General features: G+C 33.7%; 1 protein-coding gene across 2 annotated transcripts in view; it reads left to right on the top strand.

Moving 5' to 3' along the window:
• Positions 1-22,889, top strand: part of Gpatch2 (G-patch domain containing 2) — a 185,760-nt gene extending 162,871 nt beyond the window's left edge. The window contains exons 9-11 of one of the 2 annotated variants that reach the window (XM_058577056.1): positions 8,886-8,974; positions 15,633-15,694; positions 19,439-19,544. In XM_058577056.1, coding sequence (XP_058433039.1) covers positions 8,886-8,974; positions 15,633-15,658 — 115 coding nt within the window. In that variant the 3' untranslated portion in view covers positions 15,659-15,694; positions 19,439-19,544. Of the gene's footprint in view, positions 1-8,885; positions 8,975-15,632; positions 15,695-19,438 lie in introns of both variants that reach the window. The other variant, XM_046438410.2, reaches the window with a different exon arrangement.
• Positions 22,890-23,400: the final 511 nt, after the last annotated feature.

Raw genomic sequence — 23,400 nt, 5'->3', positions numbered from 1 at the left:
GTAAGTCCTCTCTGCAAGCAGAGCCTTGGAACACTATAGAAAATCAAAGATTAGTCTTGATATTTGTCAACTCAATCATGCATATACGTTGTAGATTATTGAATGAATGAAGCCTCTCAACTTCAAGGGTGACCTTGGAAATGGATCTGCATATGGCTCTTTCTCTGCATGAGAGCAGTAACTTCTAACTATAGGTGCAATGAAGCCCAGAATTATATCCACAGAGATTTCTTGATAGGTCTCTTTCCATGGTTGGGTTTGTCACTTTGATTAATAAACAGACTAATTATATCAAATAAGCCCTTTGATTCTTTTTTTTTTTAGAGAGAACTTAAAATAATTATGAATAGACAGATTCACTGAACTCAGAGAAACTTGGTGTGTGCAGAGATGACATCTCCTCCCACTGCTTTCTGTGTGCCAGCTCTAGTCATACTGCATTGCTTACAAAGATCCAACTATGGCATCTCATTTGGGCACAGGTGCCTTTGTGCCTCTGAAACTGTTCTCTCACCCAGAGGCCTAGAATGTCCTTAGATGTTGGTTTTGAATTGTCTTTCAACATTAGGTTCGAATAATTTTCTGCCGTGATCAAAGGCTTGAACCCCTAGAAAATGAACACCAAGTCTTTTTAATATTGCTCAATAGAAAATGCATTTCTCTCTGGTGGCATAGTGCATAGTATGTATTAAGTTTTCTGTAGAAGTTTATTAAGGAGAGTTCACCAAGTTGAATGAGGTAGTGTAATATAGAAGAAAAAGTAATTCTTTTGAGTTAAGCATTCATTGGTACAAATATAAAAATTTCTTTCTCTGTTCATAGGATCTTTGACAAGTAACAGTTTCTCTAGACCACAGATTCCTCAGATATGGAATTTTGTATAATACCTCATATAATTAGAACTCAATAAGCTAGATGCTCTTGTTAATTCAGACAGTAAATTCTAAGACTTAAGAAGCCAATATGCATTAAATGAGTTTTTTAAACAAGTGTGTATGTACGTGTGTGTGTGTGTGTGTGTGTGTGTAAAATACAACTGATGAAAGAAAGAAATTTAACATGTGCAGTTAAAAATGCTACCTCAGAACTGAACTTTAGCTCATTCTGGAGTCTTGAGACATCAAATGAAATATAGCAAAGGTCAACTCAACAAACATATCCAAATATCATATACTATACTGCATGAAGTAGATATTAAAATAGGTAATGCATTAAGGACTTCCCTCAGAAAAGTTAGAAATATTGAGAGTGTTTCATAGTTTTCTTTATAAATGGCAACCTTAGCATCCTGTAGCATCCTAGGATACATTTCATAGTATTATTGTCAGAAAATGTGGGATTATATCTGAATCTGTCGCCTGATTTGGTAGTTCTTTTATGTAAAATGAAAAATGTTATCAGGTTCAAAAACCAGTTTTTTGAATAGACACATGTCTTCCTTGTATTTACTAGAGGTATTCAAAAGAATTTTGTATTTTTTTAAATTATTTTTTAGTTGTATTTGGACACAATAACTTTATTTTATATTTTATTTATTTATTTTTATGGGGTGCTGAGGTTTGAACCCATGGCCTTGCACATGCTAGGCGAATGCTCTACTACTGAGGCACAATCCCAACCCAAGAATTTTGTATTTTAAGTATTTTTTGTTGTTGTTGTTCTTTTGAGCATCAACACCAACACTAGCTTTATTTTACCTTTTTTGAAAGGAAATTGTAAAGTTGAAACTCTCTGCTAAATTTTAATAATAAAGGAGTTACAAGCTAAAGTAGTTGTAGCTAGAAATGAAGTAAATTAAATCAGTAAGTTTACTAAGTGCCTACTATTTCCCACGTACTATAGTGTGAAGAATAAAAGAATACTCCAAGATGCCTCTCAAAATTTCTTAGATTCTACTTAGAGAGATAGCATACAAATTTGAATTCTGGTGAAATGAATTTTCCTGTTTTCCCAAAGCGGTGGTCAGTTTTTATAGCCGTATGAACTTATTTTATAGTAAATTTTTGCTCATATGTGCTTCCTACATTAGGGTATGAGGTCTTTGAGTGTGACATCTGCCTTACTCTTCTTTGTACTTTGTTTAGCATCTAATTGAATACATATAGCTATTGAAGATTTTTTTAAATGTTGAATGTTTTTGAGTGAATTAAAATATCAGTTCAGGAAAGAAACATTATTTTTTAAAAAATCATGTTAGAGCCAGGTGAAATGTTCAAGCAACAATTTTACAGTAGTTTTGATTTGTTTTAGCTCAATAAACATTTCTTGTGCTCTAACGTGTGACAGAAGTAAAGTTAGTTCTGAGAATGAGAAATGGTGCTTGGCCTCAAGTTGTTTTCCATATGTTTAACTGACAGTTCTCTCTAATCTGAAAGCAACTTGAGGCTATACTACATGGTAAGTGTAACCACAGAGATATGCACAGATTGATAAGGAAATGTAGAGAAAGCAGTTGGAAGGGTAGTGAGGTTAGGAAAGTTTGTAAAAGAAAAAGAATATGTAGATTGAGTGCCCTGGAAGAATTGCAGAAGGTAAAAAAAGCTCAGGCTTTCCAAAATGGAAAGAAATAAAAATGGGCCTTTTGTTCTTAAATGGTGTGACACATTTAAAACAAACAGAACCAAACACTAAGGCAAAATTGAACCTTTATATTATTAACAACAAAACACCTACTTGATATTTTTAAATGACCCTAATTCTTTCCTTATTGTAACATGTTGATAGGGGTCATATGTCATGAGAATATCCTGTATGTGTCTGTGTGGTATGTTCAGTGACACTACACTAAGGATTCTTATATTGTGCAACAAAGTGCTTACCATCAATTCCCCTTGACTATATGAACCTGGGTAAATTATATTTAACTTTTCCATGTCCTGGCCTTCTTATCTATAAAGGAGAGATGATAATAAGAGTAAAATTAATACCTAACAGTTGTGATTGCTTATTGTGTATAAACACAGTGTCATGTTTTATACAGATGTTTTCTAAATAAAATCTTTAATAAAAGAAAAAAGAAATGAAAACTTTAATATAACTACTAGTTCAATCACAGTTTTTGAATGTAAGGAAAATGAGGCAAAGAGAAACTGAATAACATGCCAAAGTCCTTCTCAAATATAAACATAGTGGCAAGTGAGCTTTTTTGAAAATCTAATGGGAAAGCAGAAATGGTAATATCAGAAAGGCTCTTCCTAAATGCAAATCATGCCCCTAGAAATCATAGCTTGGATGAACATCACAGATTCCGTGGTGTGCAAAGCTTGACTTTACCTTTGACAGAGAAATTTATTCAGCTATCAAAACAACTTAGTTTTATTAATTCCATTGTTCTTGACTTTTCTAATATATATAGTTTTAATTTTTAACCTCTTTGTCATATGCTTATTATTTTTAAAAATTCTAATAATAATGGGAGGTCAGAGGAAGAAATTCAGACAAAAATAATCAGTGTTTTGTTCCATAGGCTACAAGACATATCAACCAGCACACACAGATATATTAGCTCAGTGTACCACAGGAGAAGTACACTAGGTTCTAGAGCCCAAGAGTGAAGGAGGTCACTATTTTAGGTTATAGTACATATAGATATTTGGATGAGATTTATTTTTTTACCTTACATTATTAAATTATATTGTTTGTGGTATTATATGTTTAAAGGATGGCATATATGTTTGGCATATTTTAAATATTCCACAGAAATCTCAAGATAGGTACATTCTATTTTAGACTATGAGTAGTTGCTTTAAATCTACCACCTCTAGTATTTGGGTAACACTCTCTCTTAATGGTTCAGAACTGGATAAGAACCATGGACCCTCTTACTAGAAAAGTTTATATACACATTTTACACCTAATTTCATGAGGTTCCTGGTACTGCCAAAGACTCCCATCTGGCCCCTCCCCCTGCGTCTTTTTTGACATGCTCATTCCAATTCATGCTGGCATTGCTTCAAGCAGTGGTGAGAGTCCTTGATAGGCTTTGTGTCAGCAGGAGTGAACTGGTTCCCCAGCTCCTAGAGAAGTCTCCTGACACACAGCAGTGCCTCTTTCACACTGGTCACAATAGGAGTAGGCAGCAGCCACCAGTTATGGAGAAGGAAAAAAATGGATCTGCACTCGGACCCTCTCCCTGGGGAGGCAGAGACACCAATAGGTCAGATTCATCTGAAAGGAAATGCACACTGGCAGGCGGACAAGGGATTCCAGAGGTAAAGCCTCAGACAACAGGAAATGGGAGTTTAATATAAGGCAGAGATGCCAATGGATATGCAGTGAACAGAGCAGCTGATGCTTGGGCAAGATCAATAGACAAGGCTGGAAAGAGCTTCCATCACCGGGTTGGATTTCAGGACCAGAACATGAGCACCTAGAGAGTTCCAGATCATGACCTAGTTCTGAAAAAACTAAGATACTAGAAGGTTTATGGTAAGATATGCTAAATCTAAAGTAAGTCATGGATCTAGTCACTGGAATCCAAGGCCTGACTTCAATGTGCTGAGCTAAAACTAACCCTCACCAAGGTCAAGGTTGTTCCAAAAAGAAATTAAATGAGTTGAGGCAGAATGTGAAATCAAATGACCAAAAACAGAGAGCAAAGGTTGATAACCAAGAACTGGTCAAATGCAAAAGAGTCCCAGGAAATCATGTACTAGAAGGGCGTTGAAAGAAAATACTGTTAAAAAAAAAATTAAAAATAAACAAGAATTTAATGTAATCATCCTAGTTTGTTTGATTGAAAAATCTTGACTCTCAGTGTGTATTTTGGTACAAAAGGAAAAGAGCTAAATACGGTTGTCTGCTAGTTCAGTTTAATATATTGAGACATTGACACTGAGAGAAGAGGGAGGGAGGGGAATTTGGATCTAGAAAAGGAAGTTCACACAGGGCTGGATTTTCCAGCCCCCATCCATCTCTCTGCCACCAGATTGTTCCTCCAGTGACACCACGGACCTGCTTCATTTCTGTGCAGCTGATGCCCTGTCCGGGCTGATCTTGTTCTAACTGACAGTGAGTGTTCTTGCCAAATGCCAGGGCCCATAGTCACATCTGTTTGTCTCTCCTCTACAGCTTGTCCGAGGCTGCTTGGGAACACATTTTAACCAGGGGGCAGCTTTAACTAGGCCTAATTCTCTGAAAAGCTTTTATTTGTAAATGCACACAATGAAGAGACAAGTTCCTATTGTCTTCTCTTTAATATTATTGTGTTTGACACTGCCTGCTTCAGTCCTGTCAGCCAAGTCAAAAGCCAAGTTTTCAGGCAAGGTGGTTGTCACTAGGGTTATGTTTCTGTTTCATTTTGTTTTGTTTTTTAATTTCAGGGTTATATATATATATATATATATATATATATATATATATATATTACTTTTTCCCTCTAGGTAAGATGCCCTGCTTCCTACCACCACACTATATAAAAGGAAGCATACAGCAAATGATGGGGATAAGCTGAGTACAGTCTATTTAAAAAAAGCAAAACAAAAGAATTTTCTGTTTAGTTCTGCTTTTGTAATATTTAATAGAAAAAAAAAGAACTTTAGAAGTAATACATTGGAAGCCATATTACAAGTCATAACCAACTGAAAAATCCCTAACAAAACATTTATTTATCATTCCACTTAAAGCCTTGTTTGTTTTGATTGGTCTCCTTATACCTCCTTCCTAAGCAAATACTGTATGTAAAAAAAAAAAAAAATCTATCTGATGGATCATTTTATTATAGTGCCTTACAAAAGGATTATATGACTATATTTTAATAATTTTGGACCTGCTTATAAGGCATTGTATTTTTATTCTTCAAAACATTGCAGCACAAAAAAATGAAACAAAGAATTTCAGCTATTACCTTGAATAGTAATCTGAGTGTTTTGCTTTGCAAAGACAGATGACTCATTTATGAAGAAACAAGGCAGCCATTGAGACATCCATTGACTTTAAATTAAAAACATAACTGCTATGTTTCAGTAAGAACTACAGCTAACTAACAGAGTAGACCTTATATATTGTTTATTTGTACCAAATGCCTTGCACCCATCTGAAGTATAGGGGTCCCCTAAATGCAAGCCTAAATGGGGTAATATAACTGATCAATAACCCAGATCTCTCCATGTGCAGTAGTAGGTAGTCCAGTTTTGTTGGTTTTGTTAGTCCAGCCCTGCCCATCCCAAGTTCGCACTAGCATCCCATAGATCTATTCTATAACCTTTAAGGACTCCAGCTGTAATCAGCTGTAAAGACCAAATGCTTTTATGAGGCCTTCTGTGGCACATATGGCACCATGCATGATACAGCCCCTTCCTTCTCTGTTCATGTCACACAGATTGTTCTCCAAAACTACTCTGCAGACATTCTAAACTACTTCTAATTCTCTGAACAGAGCAAACTCTTTATCACTTAGGATTCTTTCAGCACTGCCTTAAACTTTAAGAATATTGATTATGTTTTCACAGAGGACCAGAAGTAGATGGTCCAGGGATTGGTTTTCCAAGCTAGATAACAGAAAAAACATAGTTCACAATTCAAATTCCCCATTTTATTCCTCTTTTTCAAAATGGTGCCTTAAGCTCCCCTTTGGCATTCCTGATATCTGAGCTTTTCTGGTATATGCTTTGCAAAAGGAAAACCTTATTACTCCAGTCTTTTGCACCGAGGAGGTTTCAAGAGGGATATGATATATGAAAGAATAATTATTTACAAAAAAGTAACATAATGACTCTCATACAGATGCATATATGTTAAAGACCTTATTTAACTAATGAATTAATGAGGAAACTAAGCAGATGTTATAACTAGCTCAAAGGAGAAGGCAAAAAAGTACAAATATATGTAGCATTAAAGCATATTGAAATGAGGAAGTAAATAGGTAGAAAACTGGCTTTTCTACAGTAGGGAAGCTTGTCCTTCTACAGGAAAATTCATTTGCATTTCTTCCAACAAGAATTATTTCTCATTTGTTTCAGTTAAGTACAACTTGGGAGCTGTAACATAGCTCCCATAGAATTATAATTAAATGTCCAGAACAGTATACTCTAAAAGCATCATTTTTCCGTTGAAGCACTAATTTTCCCCCACAGAAGAAAACGATGTATGCTCCATTCCAAACATTAGAATTGTTAGTACAGACAAAATAATCTCTAGTGGTAATTAATAAAATTTGTTGTCCTGCCCCCACCAGCAGTATCCATAATTATTTCATATGTATTTATGACTTTATTTCCCAACTCCGACTTAAAGTTATTACAATAGTAGGAATTGAATTCCTTTCCTTTCTTTTATCTTTTTTATTCTTATATCTTCCTAGAAAAGAGGAGGTAGAAGATAGAAGTCTTATGTTAAGTTCATAGTTGTTACTAAATACATGAATGGATTAATTTTATGCAAAAGTATGTCTGTCCTGTGATTTCATTATAATTCTTTAAATTTCTGTATTCTTTTAAATAAATAAATATGGTTATATCTATTTATTTATTTTTTGGCATCATAATCCAAGACTTAATTTCAAAATCTGGTAAAAATGTTATAGTTTTGCATGTTAATAAACATTTGAGAGCAAAGCAGGAAAAAAAGTCATTAACTGAATAAACTAATTTTTTGAAATGTAGAACTTTATTCTATGGCAGAGAAACACTATGGACTCAATAAAAAAGAAAGAGAAAATTAGATAAATACCTATTTACTGTTAAGCTCTGTTGGTTGATTTTCAAATATGTTTGTCTTTCTATGCCTTGGATTATTTAAATCATTCTTTATAACTTTATTTTGTGCATTGTAGAGGAAACCTATATTTGAAATCATTTTATTCCCATATAATTTTTCAGAATCTATAAATCATCTGTATAGATATAGTACAGATATATGTTTATTTTTAACTGTATTTTTTTTTTAGTTTTTTTTCTAATAAGCTGATTGTTTTCACATTGGATACTTTTAATATCTTGTGATACTTACTACCTGCTCTCTGTCTTACTAAAATAACATGTATTATAATAAACATTCTTCCTTTATTCCAGCTTCTTGATCCCCAGACCTTATTCCAACCCCACATCAAGGACTATGATCCAGGAAATAAACATAGAATTTTTGGTATCTTGAAATGTTTGTAGGCTTTTAAATCCTTTCCATCTTTGTATTAGCAATTTTGATTTCCAGTTGGGCCATTTCTTATTTTTCTAACACTCTTGAATTTTAGGAGACATACACAGAATAATGTAATTGTAACTGGTTGCCAGAACAGCAGAAGGTCCACTTCTCAGGTCTTACATATTATTCCTTTACATATATAATCCAATATCCTGTTAGAGTATTTAGTAGCAACAGACCAACATTAATACAAATTATGTTTTCTCACCTTGCTAATAAATAATTAAGCAATTCTAATCATATGAATTATAAGGAGAACATCACTATTCCCTTCTATCTATTTAAATAAACGTTTTAAGAGAATTCACTGCTGCATAATATCCAAAAAGAAATTGATCATACTTTTCCTGTAATAAATGTTGTTCTGACAGTAAAGCATTAGTAACCAATTGATAACCTAGCAACAATATTGTGATCTCTTTAGATAATTAATCTTAGCTATTTTCCTGTCAGAAGCAACAGTGTTTGATTTTATGTTGAGCCAGAAAGATTGCCAGTTTTGAAAATTAAAAAGCATTCCTTTTATATTATTCATTCCAGTAACAATTTATGATGGCGCATTTAGCTGCTGAACGCTTGTCAACAAACGTAATTATGTTTCGATATAAACAAGATTGGTGGTTTTACTATGCAGCTCCATCTTTGTTGAGAATGTTTTGATTTAGGTTCAGATTATACAAGCTGTGTATTTATGTGTCATTTTTTTCCTCTTTGTTAATAGTTTTTTTTCTGATAATTACTTGTAGGCAAACAAGCATGCATTTAGGATCCTTATGCACAGGAGACATCAAAAGGAGAAGAAAAGCCGCACCTTTACCCGGACCTACTACTGCAGGTAAAACAAAAAAGGGATTGGAGTGGAGCACAAATGTAGAGTTCATAAATCATCAAGAGTAAAATATAGATAGTTCTTAATCACTTGCACTGGGGGAAAAAAAGGCCCAATTGCAAGAAACTATTAAAATATATCATTTGCTTTTATTATCAGGATGCATCACATGTTTCTTGTGTAGATTTTCCAGGTAGCCAGTCAATGAAACACTTTCTACACCTCTGCCCAAATGGTAAGATTTTGCATGAGGTGTCAAAGGATACACAATTCTTAAAGGCCATATCTTCGGCCTCCAGAAATTTTCAGAATTACTGGGAAAATAAGGCATAAGTAGATGAAACAACAAATAACCCCAATAATAAATTCAAAAAATATCACAGCAACATTAAGCACAAGCCCCATGTTGGAGTAGACTGGGAGCTGACTCATGAATGTTGCAGTGTGGTTCCTAGGCCCAGTTCAGCAATCTTGGGTTCATCTTTCCTTATTTCAGCAGCATTAATCTTAAAAAAAAAAAAAAAAAAAAAAAAAAAAAAAAAAACCTCTCACTTCTACCTCAAAAATGATGTCATTTAGAAAACTGTAAGTACTGAGCAGAGGAAACTCACAATGGGGCAGAAGGGCAGGAAGTCTTCTTGGGAGAGCAAAGAGAGCCATGCGTGGTAGTGAAGGATGTAAATAAAATTAGTATGTATCTCAAGACCTCGTGTAAGAGCAGTGGTAAGGGAGGCACAGACAAGTCAGTGACAGAAGGAAGCTAACGGGGCATTAAAATGTAGACAACACCTATCTATGAATAAACCATGGCTAACACGCATGCATTTACAATGCAGCAAACTCTGACTATGAGGAAATGTTTTCAGCTTACACACTTGTTACAAAGATGAATGACCTTGACCTGTTGCCTGGGATCCTTAAACATTCTGATTTATAAACCTTCTCAAATTCATTTGAGGATCCTGTTGTAAGAAAAGTGATTTTAATTGTAGAATATGAAAATAAGATTCATAGCAACAGAAGAATAAGCAGTGAAAAGAAAAAAGATATATGTATATAAATAGATAGACTTGAGAATTTTTGTGGTGAGTTTGAAGAAAGTCAAACACATGAAACTTATGTTGTCTATTGAGGGAAACTATTCCCTAGTTCGCACTAGAAATTTGAAGAATAACTTAAAATTCAAACATTCCTATGCAGTTGTTCCATGTAAGGGACTATATTATAAGATTATACATTTACTTATAATACCTGATCATCCTCCCCTAGCTGTATTGAATCTTCAGGATTTGCAATTAGGAGATGCCTGCATATATAGAGTACTAGGATTTATATAGGATAATATTTACCATTTATTCAGCACCTAGGATATGCCAGAAATTTTATTATTTCTTCTTGATAGCAATTGTATAAGGTGGGTGTTGTTATCATTACATTACAGATCATAAAATTAAAATGCAGGAAACTGGGGTTAGCTACTTAAGACAACAAAATTATTGAGCATATAGGAGAGATGTCAAGCCTTAGTCTTTATGACCCTTGATCCCTTGCTCTTTTTATAACAGCATATTTTGTGAGAAAATATATATATAACTGTCCTAAGTACATATGTTGATTTGAACTCACTATTATCTGTCTTCAATTTTATAGATTTGTCCCACTATTACTGTGTAGAAATACAGAATATTTATTAGATATTTCTAATGTGTCTCTTCATAAGGAATATATAGTCCCATTTTAGATCAAAGACATGTCATAAGAACTTCATTCAGAGTTCTCATAAGGCAGGTGCAGGTTTCATCCCCATTCCACTTGAATGGTCTCCTGAATCCTCCTCTCTCAATGATTCAAACAGTAGTGGTAGAAACAGTATAAGAACAATCTTAGGAATACTACTAAAGCACCCATCGGCAGCAGTAAGGGAAAGAAAATAATATCAGGGTCAGGTCCAAACACTGAGCACATGTGAAGTGAGAAGGAAAATGCACAGTGGTTGAGGAAAGGGTAATATAATTATTTCTACAAGGCAATTTGAATGTTACAACTCAGTAACATCAGAGGAAATCATTTATACAGAGTATAGGTTCAAACGTTAAACTCTAGCCTAACAGAGGTTGTTGTCACAGTTTATACCAGCATAGTCTGTATGCTATATTTCAAAACTGTTGATTCTCTTAAGATTCAGGATTCTTATTTTATTACCAGATTTGTACTTAAAAGATAAAATTCATAGAAATAGAATGTCTTTTTCTTAGTTACTCAAAAAATAATGGAATAGAAGTATGTTACTCATTTTCAATGCAGATTTTTAAATCTATGCATAACTGTTCCTGTCAAAGAGGAAGAAATTGAGGTTATTTAAAAGTCCTCAGTTTTAAATAGAATATCTTCTAATACTAATGAATCAGCTCTAAGGTGAAGATTATTATCCAAATTCATGTAAGAAATGCTTTTGCATAAATACACTTTGATAATGAGGTTATGAATCCTACACCATATTTTCCCTGAAAATTATAATCTTCAAATTCTGGAATATAGACATTCACGTAATAAAGTCAGTTCTATTTGTAAACTTACCAAGTTGAGCTAGCATGTAGGATTATGTTTAATATAATATTCCAGCCATTGTCACGGGCCCTTAAAGATGAGTGTTTTCCTAAAAAACACTGAATTAAGATATATCTTCACAGTTCTTTTGCCAATAGCTGACAATAAGTCTGTTGGAAAAACACAAGAGGAGAAAATGCTCACATTGAAAATAGGAAGATTTAAAAGACTGAGAACTTGAATATTTGTTGATAATCCTTTGACTTCTATATGAAATATTATGCAAACAGCAAGTATAGAAGGGATTTACAAAAAAATTGTCAAAAACTTGTATCTAGACACTTTTAATTTTTTAATCCTAGATTGGGTTTAATAACAGTTTGACTCTCCAGATCAACAGTTATGTATTATTTTCATAATAAATAATAATATATTTTAAAAATTTAAAATTGATAACCCAAAGTCTTATCATGTTTACCTGATAGTGTAGTGAAAAATTTTCTCACCCTTTTTTAGCAATAGTATTGAAGTATAATTTCAGTTGCTTTAGAAGGCTCTAAACCAGCCAGCAGTGTTATCGGCTGAACATTTATTAATTGTGACAGGAACACCAAATTTATTTCAGTGCTTTAGCTTATTTACTGCTCTTTCGCCTTTGTATTTTGTATTGACAAAGTAAAATGAATATTGATAAGGTTAGATATTGATTTTTTTAATGTATAGCTTGTTCTCTGCCTCATTCAAAGTCACATACCAAAAGATAGTGGATGTCTCTGTAGCAAGGATGTAGATTTACTATTATAAAATTGAGAACTATTGAAGCAAGAAGGTTTGCCAGCAGAATGCATTTTATAGTTTGAAAAATGTCATCTGTAAAGGTGAAGAAAAGCAGTGAACAAAATAAGAAGAATATTATTAAAACTTTTTTAAAAGGCAAGCATCAATGTTGGCTGTGGTCTGCATTTGGGTAGAAGTAGTAGCTTACTGAGGATTTGTGGCTACTGCATTTAAAAATTTTTTTACTAACTATACAGTACTAAATTCATTGTTATTCACAATTAGGTTTGCCTGTCACTATTTTGCTTTCTATTAAAATAATATAGTGAAAATATTCATTGTACAAAGTCATCCTTTATCCTATACATTTCAAGTTGTACAAAAGACATGCCTATTTTTTGGTATTGCTGCAAAATAGCTCTGTTTCCATGTACATGTGAGAGTTCTCAACAAGAGATAACATTGCAGCTTTTGTGATCTTTCAATTTTTTCCTCCCATCCTACTGATATTTCAACAGGAAAATAGTCTTTATGAATATTTAAGGCAGGAAAGGCAGGTTGTAAATAATAATAATTAGTGAGTAGGTTTAAAAGATATGCTTTTAAATAAGTCATATATGTGAAATGTTTGATCTAACCAAGCTGTTTTCCAAAGTGCTGGATTTCTTCAGTTGTCCAAACTTATCTTTCTGTTGATTATATTTTTATTTTCTTTCCTCATTTAATCTATGTGAGCACCGTCAATTATCTTGTCTCTTCCAGGATTTTAAAATAGGCTTTTCTGAGGGAACTGTTGTTGCTAATTCTGAAGCCAAACTCTATCTGAATGAATAGCAAAATCCTAGGAAATATGCAACCCTTCATCTCTTGACACATACACCACTGAGCCACCATTCAGTTCTGTGTTTTAGTAGAGTCTTAATAGTCCTCCATTATCATTTAGTTCAACAATACTTATAGACAGGGTCAGTAAACATGTAAGCTTGAAAACAGTTGCTGTTCCTGACAATGTGAAAGACTAAATCATGAAAAAATAGTCAAATTCAGACTATCTGGAAATGCTGAATAAAATGTAAAGTCATCTTTTTTAGTTATATAGTTGAGACTGCAGGAAAGTAAGGGAAATATTCAAGACTAGAAAACATGGTGCTGCATAGCCCCCACGCCCACATGTACCAATCTTGAAACCTTTGAGTCAAGTTTGTTAGCATCCTTCCTCAGCCTGAGGGCTGAGTGTAAAGCTGCTTGTGAAGTCAGAACCTCTAAAATCACCATCTAAATGGACAGATTAGAGACAAACCCACCCATAGGCACAGGGAATAATAAGAATTTTGTTTCTACTTGGACTTCTGCTAGAAATATCTCTGAAGATTTACAACAAAGAGGTGGCCCTCATATGAATTTTTTTTTAAATTACACTAAGCCTTAAAAAAAAAAATGGTCTCGGAAACAAATGCAGAACTACTTAGAGGTATGTTTTTGAGTCAGCTATTTCACCACTGTGACTAAAAGATCTGACCAGAACAATCATAGAGAAAGAAAAGTTTATTTGAGGGCTCACAGTTTCAGAGGTTTTAATCCATAGAAGGCCAGCTCCATTCCTCAGGGCTCGAGGTGAGGCAGAACATAGAGGCAGAAGAGTATGGCAGAGGGAAGCAGCTCACATGGTGATCAGAAAGCAGAGATAGAGATCTCCCTTGGCCAGATACAAATATATACCCCAAAACCACACCCCCAATTCCCACTTCCTCCAGCTGTATCCTACCATTTCAGTTAATCCCTATCAGGGGATTAATTCACTGATTGGGTCAAGACTCTCAATAACCCAATTATTTCTCCTCTGAACCTTCTTACATTGTCTCACACATGAGCTTTTGGGGGACACCTCACACCAAACCATAATAAGGTACATGCTACAACCCAGGCCACAAAGAAGCCCTGTAAATTAAAGCTTACTGAAGATGATCTCATAAACCAAGACTAAAAACTTAGTTATAGAAAAAGATAAAAAATGAAAGGGAATAATTGTGGAAAAGGAAAAGACAGTTGTGGTAAAGAACCAAGTGGAAATTAAAGGTTATTTTATGGGTTTTGAAAATTATAAGATCACTGGTTGGGTTAATGGAAGGTTAGATACAGGTGAAAATTTTACCATAAATCTCAATAATCAAAAGCAGCACAAAGAGATAAAAAGATGAAAAATATAGAAGAGAGGCTGGGGATCTTGCAATAGAATTTTCAGAAGGAAGATGAGAGAGGGGCAGTATTCAAGAAGACAGCACAGAATTTTTTAAACTAAATATAACCCAAATATTATATTTTAAATTACAAGTCTATATTGGAAAATATTAAATATAAAACCATATCTGAACACATTGTAATAAAACTTGAAAACCAAAAATAAAGAGAAGAACTTAAGAGCAACCAAGAAGAAAATATTTCACCTATATAGGAATGAAATTTTACTGATAACAAACTTTAAAATACTAATGCCGTTCTGGGGATAAAATTTTCAAAGTGCTGAGGTAAAATAACCAAATCAACCTAAAATTATATGTCCAATTAAACTATCATCCAAGAGTGAGGATAAATGAAGTCAATTTTAGGTAAAAATTGATAATTACTAAATTTGATTCCTTGGATAGAAGAAAACAGAATACGTTTTTAAAAAATGAAAATCATGAAGGAATGATGAACAAGGAAATTGTTGAACAAGTACTTAAAGCTAAACTAAGACTGAATGTACAAAAGTAATCATAATGACTATAACAATGACCTTGAAGATGGTTAAATTTGAATGTAAAATTCTGGACAATAATAATGTGTAATATGTGAAGAAATAAATCAGATATGCATTTTGACTTTTAAAGATAATTTCTGAAACAAATAGAAAAAGTGCATAGTTATGAAACTAAAATAAAAAAGGAATAGATGCCAAACAAAAAGTAAAAAATTCATGGAAAAAGCTAGGTTAATAGCATTAAGTAATATAAATTACATAGTAATGATAAACCTAGGCATATCAGTAATCACAATGAATGTAAATGGAGTAAAGGCATCAGGGAATAAAAGAATAAAACTCAGTGTATGCTTTTTATAATAAATACAACTAAAACATAATTTAAATAGTAGCCAAAGAAAACTAGAGTAGCTGGATTTATAGCAGAATGAATCTTGAGGTATTGCAGTCTCTTTAGTCAAACTTGTGATGCTTTTTTAAACTAGTAAGTTTTCTAGGAGTTGGAAACCTTGGAAAAGAATCAAATACCAGTTGGTTGGGAAAATGTGGCAGAAGAAATGATGGAAACTTGATTACAGGAGTTTAATTCTGATTCAACAGAAAGGCTAACATTTGGACTCATTTAAGAATGTGTCATAGGAAGACAGTGGAGGTATTGGAAGGTATGTATGCTTTTGGAGTAAGCTTAACCAAAGTTTGAATTGTTACTTATTTGCTGTGCCATCATGTGACTTCATCTCTCTGAGGACCATTAAGAATTCTTCCTTGGCCTGGCATGGTGGCGTACACCTGTAATCCCAGAATCTTGGGAAACTGCCTCAGGAGTTGCCTGAAACTGCAATTTTGAGACCAGCATTGGCAACTTAATGATACCCTGTCTCCAGATTTAAAAAAAAAAAAAAAACATTAAGAGGAATAGGAGCAAATGTAGCTCAGTGGCAGAGTGCCCCTGGGTTCAATCCCCAGTACCGGGGGTGGGAGGGTGAGGGAGTGGATATTCCTCCCCCCCTTGCCAATAGTTATAAGGAATAGAAATGATGTCACATACATAACCCAGTGTTCCACATGCCTAATACATAGTAAACAGACTATAAACAGCCCTCTGTATCTTTGCAACTACAGTTTTTTGTTGTAAGACTTACTTTTGTGAAAGTGCATATTCTTTGTTCCATAATCATTCTCTAAGAAATATAGTTTTGTATTACCAAAGCATCTAGTCCTCCAAACACTCGCTCTTCCAAGGGCAATAACAGATCCTGTCTTTGATTCAAAGTTTTCATCACTTAAGAAAAAGAAACTAAAGAGAAAGAAATGGTTTTGCATTGAATTTCTATTATTTATAAAACAAGTATATTGTATTTTTAAGCAATTAGTTATTCAAACTGATTTTATTCAGTGAGTCACAATGAAAAATGTCTGACATTTCAGATAAAATACAGAATAGTCTGAATTAATGGGGCTTTTTTTGTATTAGCAATTGAAATAAAACATTTGACAACCACTTTCTCACTTCTCAAATTGTGCTTAGTTAATGCTACCCCTTGAGTTCTTATTATGAAAAACCTATGTCCCTAAATTTGTTACTGAGAAGAGTACAGTGTTGTAACTCAACATTTAAATAACATCATTAACAATAATAATAGCTGTACCACTCAGTAAAGTCATATGGAAAAGAAGAGGGAAGAAAGAGTGATCGTGAACTAATAAATGCCTCTGAACACAGGGCAGGGACAGAGGCGGAGTCCACTGGCTGTTATATGGGAAGCAGCATGTGTCACCTCCCCTTCTATTGGCTGTTGATCCAACATCAATACAACACTTTAGGAGCCAAATTACTAAACAAGCTGCCAATTAGGCTTGCAGTCAGCTGGATAGATTAGTGGCTAAGAGAGGCCGATACAAGATTTTCATCTCTTGAGCCAATTACGCAAGTGAATTGCCCTCCACAGTACTCTTTGGAAGATTTGAGGGGAAAGGACTGACTTGGCTGTAATAGATATGAGATCCAGCAGGCAGGGCTGGGAGCAGGAGCATGCAGAAGGGTTAGTAGGCTACATTTTGCTACAATTGCCCAAGCAGAAGGAGAGCCTTCTAGGAAAGGACTTAAAGGATTTAGCACTGCCAGGAGCAAACGAAAAGGAAATTATGGTAGTGGTAGATACTGTGTTGAGACTGAGTTGTTCCACTCCCAGGTCTTAATCTCATAAAATAAGGATGAGAGACCAACAGGGAATCTTGCTGTAGAATCATTTTCCTTGAAAAATGAAGTATCTATTACTTTTTTTTTTAAGATTGTATTTCTATATGAAAAGACTTAGATTTGAGGAATTAAATGTCCTTCTTTATTTCTTCTAAGTACAAGAAACTGCTTCATTTTACTTTATCTTTAGGAAAACAAGAAATGAAACCAGCATTTAAAAAAAAATGAGAGGGAATGAGGTTTTTTCCATTTTTATAAAATTACATGCTTGAGAGTAGAGTGACCACCCCTAAGCCTCGATGCTTAAAATACCAGCATTTTAAAATATCATAGTGAATCAGTTATCACTTGCTATTCACTTTAGAAATGAAAATTGACCATCATTTAGCCGTCTGTAGAGAGATTTAAATTGGCCTCATATTTTTTCTTAAATATTAAACAAATTTTGAAGTTGAACTTTTGCAAGCTGTTATACCAAAAATAAACAGATGTGTAGCCTTACGGCAGCATTAGACCTCTGATCTGATTTTAGCTTATGGACAGAATTAAATTAACTCATGGCAATCATTGAAAAATCAGGAATAGTATACAAAATGCTAAAGCATTGCCCTGGCATACCTGATCAGCAGCTGCTCTTTTGTACATAACTTCAAGGTCTGTCTGGGTTGCCACCATAATCATAATTTCAAAATAAAAACCCAATTGCTTTTTTGTTATATTAGCATGATTTTTGATAAAAGGCTGTTCTTTTTTTATAACCAAGAACTCCATCCTTTATTCTCTCTCATACACATACATACATACATACATACACACACACAAACACAAACACACACACACACAATCCCTATTTATGCTTATTTGTCCTGATCAAACAGTAAATTATTGTTAGTCAAAAGTTTTCTCTTTATATCAGCCACTACTATTCTAACTGCACGTTCTCAGAGACTTTTTTTTTTCCCGTTCCATGTCAAGGTACTTGTTTCAATGAACTAAGAATCCGTTTGATAAGTTTAAAGCCAAATGATTATTGTATAACTTAGTTCTTACTCCCTGTATTGAATTTAGCAAGTGACAAAGATTATTATTGTTAACATTTTGAATCCTAAACTATATGAATAATGAGAATACCAAAATGTTTGATAAAGGACCTTCAAAATCAATTTTATTATTGTTATTGATGCTTGAAGATCCTTCTGTGCCTTATATTACCATCCTGACAGAATCTCAGTGGAGTAGAAAAGAGAGTTCTAAAACTTTTGTCTTCAAGTGGAAGAGTGTAGGAGTAGGGAAGAAATTACTCTCATAATCCTGAGTCAGGAGGAGATCAGTGATGAAGGGAAAGAGGTGGAGGGGAGGGAGGATTATGTTGATACCAAGGAGATGTCTGAATCATGAGCCTTTGAGAGTATTAAGCTGCCCATTTCCAACTGTCTAGAAGACACTATGTATATTTCAGAGCAGAAATACTCTAAATACCAGGATGGAGCTGGTATGTCGATACAACAGTCATCCTGTAAATCTTTAAAGAGACTTAAGGAGGACTGTTGTGAAGATGTATGTATTCAATATTATTTTCTCTGATTTTCCCTCTTGACCTGATTCTGTTTACCTTAAAACATGAAGTGTGAAGAGAAGAAGGGATGCAAGAGACTGAATAGTGAGTGACAAGAAGAGGTTCATAAGAGTGTAAATTCCTAGGAATTCAGGATGTCATCAGTTGTGCTTTTTGTTTGGTTTGGTTTCATATGAGTTTTGATTTTATTGCATGTCAAGGTCCCAGGCATATAGGGTGTAAACTCAGCAATTTTCAGAATACCCATAAGGCTAACATGGTAATGAAAATAAATCCATTTGTAGAATATTCATGGTTTTCAGAGGACTTTCTTCTACATACAAGATCTCATCCCTTTGTGTGCAATAGGCAGTGTATGTTGTGTTGTGCCTGTTTTACATATGCGAAAACAGAAGCCCAGAGAAATTAAATAGCTACTAAATTACCCTGCTTCTAAATGGTAGAATTGAAATTCTAAGTAGTATCTTTCTTCCATTGTTTCCTCTATGATAATAGATACCCAAAAATGAATAAACAATGCTCTCTGAGACCTTACCAAAAAAAAAAAAACAAGAGAACATGGGTTTTTTTGGCCTCAGAAGATCTTCACCTGTGTCCATACTAAAGTATATTGTCATTTTCTCATTTCAGGATTTGTAGGTGAAAACGCCCAGCCAATTCTAGAAAACAACATTGGAAACCGAATGCTTCAGAATATGGGCTGGACACCTGGGTCGGGCCTTGGAAGAGATGGCAAGGGGATCTCTGAGCCAATTCAAGCCATGCAGAGGCCAAAAGGATTGGGACTCGGATTTCCTCTACCAAAAAGCACTCCTACAGCTACTACCCCCAGTTCAGGAAAATCTGCCTAAGAACAAAAAGCCAAGAAGAAATGTTTTACAATTTTTATTCACTTATCCCATAGTTCTAAAATGATCATATGGTTGCTGGCTTTGAAGCAGAAATCTAGGTTGCCTCAGACTCATCACTCTAGTTTCCTAACTGCACATAGTCCTAACATCGTGTTAGAAAAGGGTTTCATCACAGTTCATGGTGCTAAAGTGAAAACATAAACCCTATACATTTTTTCAGTAATTTCCAACTGTTTCTAAGTATGAAGAAAAGTTCATTTATTTTATTTATTTTGATCTCAGATGTCAATGCTTTCTAATGCTTTGCTCAGTTCTTGTCTGTGCATGATGCCCAGGTAGAGGTGAGCACATGCACTGTTATCTAAAATAGGATAGACTACACCCACAAAAAATGTGAAACATAAATAGGATAGTCCAGAAAGGATTGTATCTCCAATCATCCCATCAGTGGAGTTCTAAGTAAATCTCTTAATAGTCTTGGCTGTTTCATATTCCTTGAATTTGGCTTTATTTTAAGGATTTTTAACCAGTGAAACCCATTAATTTTCTGTCTTTGGACAATGTAGTAAGAAGTCCATAGATGACAAAGAGCAATTAATGTTTGCCTCAGACATTGTGACAAAAATAAACCTCATCATTGTTATCACCAGAGTGCCCTCAACATTATTTTAATGCAGATATTATAAAATTTACCTTGTTTAGAACATAAAATAATTATTGAAAGAAAAAATGTATTTTTTAAATTCACCATGACTGAACTGTAAATTCTATTCATCCAGACATCTACCTCTCTTATCCCAAAGGCTAATATTTTTTTAAGATCAACTCAAGTTTAGTAAACTGATTTTTAAATTTAAATCATTAGAGTAAATTGAATCAATTTAAATAGGTCTCCCAAGAATTTAGATTTCTGGCAATGGCCTTAACCTTTTTAAGATCTAAACTGTTACTTTTAGCAAAACAACTCATTTTTATTTTACGCCTCTTACGGGGTTATTTCTGAATAATTTGCTTCATAGAATCAGAGATTCTAAATTGCTCTTAGTTTAGAAAATGTTGATTTGTAATTATCTTTATTACTAAGGACTAATAATTATTATTAAATGGTTTCTACAGGTTGATTAAAGGTAGAGATAATCCATATGAAGCATCTTTCCTATTGCCAAAAAAAATGTTTTAAATCAGTAGAGAAGATTTATGCATATAAAAGACCCTTTTCAGGTGATCCCTTACACAAAATTTTGCCAATGAGGAAGGGAAGTTCAGCCCACCATTTGAAAGCCTTGGTGATTTGCTAAATAGGGATATTGTAAGAGGACAGGGTGTTAAGGGAACTATTGACTACCAGTTGATTTGCTCTTTTGAAACATTCATACTAAATAAAATAATAACCCTGTTGTAGGATTACTTTCTACAAGTTTGTCTTTAGAAATTTGCCATTTTTTAATGAGTTTTTGTTCTAAATGTTCATTCTACTTATTTAGTAGGAGGAGGAAATGAGAGATTACATATAGGTCTTAAAATTTCTTTGTAATAGTGTTCTAAGGTCTATACAAAAAGTTTTTGTTTTGTTTTGTTTTGTTTTAATACCATTGCCTGAAAATCTTTTAAAATCCCAGAATTTTCAAAAAGCCCCATTTGGACCCACTGTTAACAATGAGGCCATTGCAACACTGGTGTCAAGGTCCTGGAACTTGACTGTTGTTTTTCACTTTACCTTTTTCTAATGGATGCAAAACCCTAATAGTGAAGGCCAGTGTATATACCAAACTGGTAAAGTGGCACTCCTTAATTAAATAGTACAGTCTTTATGAATGCTTTTTATTGCTGCCATCAGAGACAGGTACAAATCTTCTAAAGCAACTCCTTTAAGATGTTTACTTAGCTTCTCTACTACCCACAAAATCCCATCTTCATATTTTCCACTAACAGAAGAAAGTTATTTTACCTAGAGCCTGTATATGGCTCACAGACTGCTTAACACATTTTGTATTCTAGTGAAGTATTTAACTATGCAGAATATACGTATAAACACCCTAAGTAGAGAAGGAACAACACACCAAGCTAACCCCTTGTTCCTATAGAAAATGCCTTCACCATTCAGTCTTTAAGAAAGATCAGCATAGATCTGATATTCTGATTGTACCTAAAACTAATGGGAGAAAAGACAATTTTTAATAGAAATCTAATGGTTTTTAGATATGAAACTCACTGACTTATGTTTTATATGTAGTTATAATACTTTCAGGTAATATGCCCCAAAGCATCCAAAGGAGTTGATGATTTAGAATACATCATTCATACCTCCCTAAAAAAATAGTAAGAAATTTCTTCTGCTCCCTCATGAAACCATTCTTTTAACAGATTCATTAGTTGTGCTAAAACTTTTTAAGTGCATAGGTAGGTCTCTTCACTTCTTATCCAAATTATCCAAGAGAGTCTGAGCGTGACCATGTTAACGATATTTCTTTTTTCTTTGTACTTTTTTCCTTTGTACTTGATGTTGACCCAACTATGTGCTAGAATCATTTCCTTTTTTCCTTTCTTTTCCCTAAGTAAATTTTTCAGGCTACATTCTTCTCAAATTTGTTTGCTCTTATTTGTAAGTTATCTGGCACTTCTTTAAAAGAAAACCCTTTGCTAACTAAAATTTGCCAATTAATTGTCTTAGTATTTGAACACATAGATTTTATAACTCGTACTGTGGTGATCAGGCAAGTTTCAGCAGTAGGGTTGAAGATAGGCATGATGATGTGTACATATAGATGTGTTTACAGTGCACATATGTACACAAAACAGACATGATTGAAAAATATTGCATTTTATTAATATGTTTATTTTAATACTGTGAATTGGTATTCTCCTAATTAACTGACAGTTGCTTCTCTTCAGTACATTTCATCTTATGCAGATGTTTCATAAAAGGCAAGAATCACTGTTGACATAGTTTTAAAAGCCATTTTCACCTCTGTTTTGTTTTTCAAAAAAAAAAGTGATCTAAATTGGTATTGTAAAATGAAATTGTTAGTAAAGAATGTCTTAGACTTTTTTTAGCCTTTTTTCCTTTGGCAGAAAGCTATATTAAGGTACAACAAAGAAGTGAGAGAATAAAACAATGTTTTAAGAATGTTATTTATAAGCAGTCATTGTCTTTAGGCTTTAAATGTTTCCCTCTTAACCTTAAAGTAATAAAAAATAAAGGTGAACATACTTTACTGTTTTTAAAATTACTACCTTGTGACAATTAACATTAATTCATGTAGTTAAACTGTGAACTTTAAGCTTTGAAAAATTTTCTTATCTAAAAAAAAGTTAGAGAAAAACATTGGTAAATATATTTGACTCACAAATGTATTCATATCTGATTGTGACCTATCCTGACACATTTTCTTGTTTACTTTTGTTTTCCCCTGTAGCTGGCTAGATTATCTGGGTGCAGGCCTCTTTCCACTCAAGAATTCTGTGACTGTAACATCATAGCAAGGTTCAAGTTCTCTCTGACCATTTAAAGAAGCACATGTGTTAAAATCACTCCATTTCCTTCTGGAAAGTTGTATCTCATAAACCTGCTTGGGTATTTTAAATATTTTGGTATAGTTACCAAAGTTTGAGTTTTGTTTACTACAAGAGACCTTTCATTATTTGATTGAATTTTATCTTTGCTCCCAAAAAAAGTAAGTCAAGTTGTTAAAGAACATGGATTTTTTCTTTCATCCAACAGGTATTAAATACTCATTTATT

This window comes from Marmota monax, unplaced genomic scaffold (genome assembly GCF_021218885.2).
Source record: "Marmota monax isolate L192 unplaced genomic scaffold, Marmota_monax_Labrador192_F-V1.1 WCK01_AAM20220418_F8-fsc00118, whole genome shotgun sequence".
Taxonomy (NCBI): Eukaryota; Metazoa; Chordata; class Mammalia; order Rodentia; family Sciuridae; genus Marmota; species Marmota monax.
The sequence above is the reverse complement of the archived record's forward strand: the minus strand, read 5'-3'. Positions and strand labels throughout refer to the sequence as shown.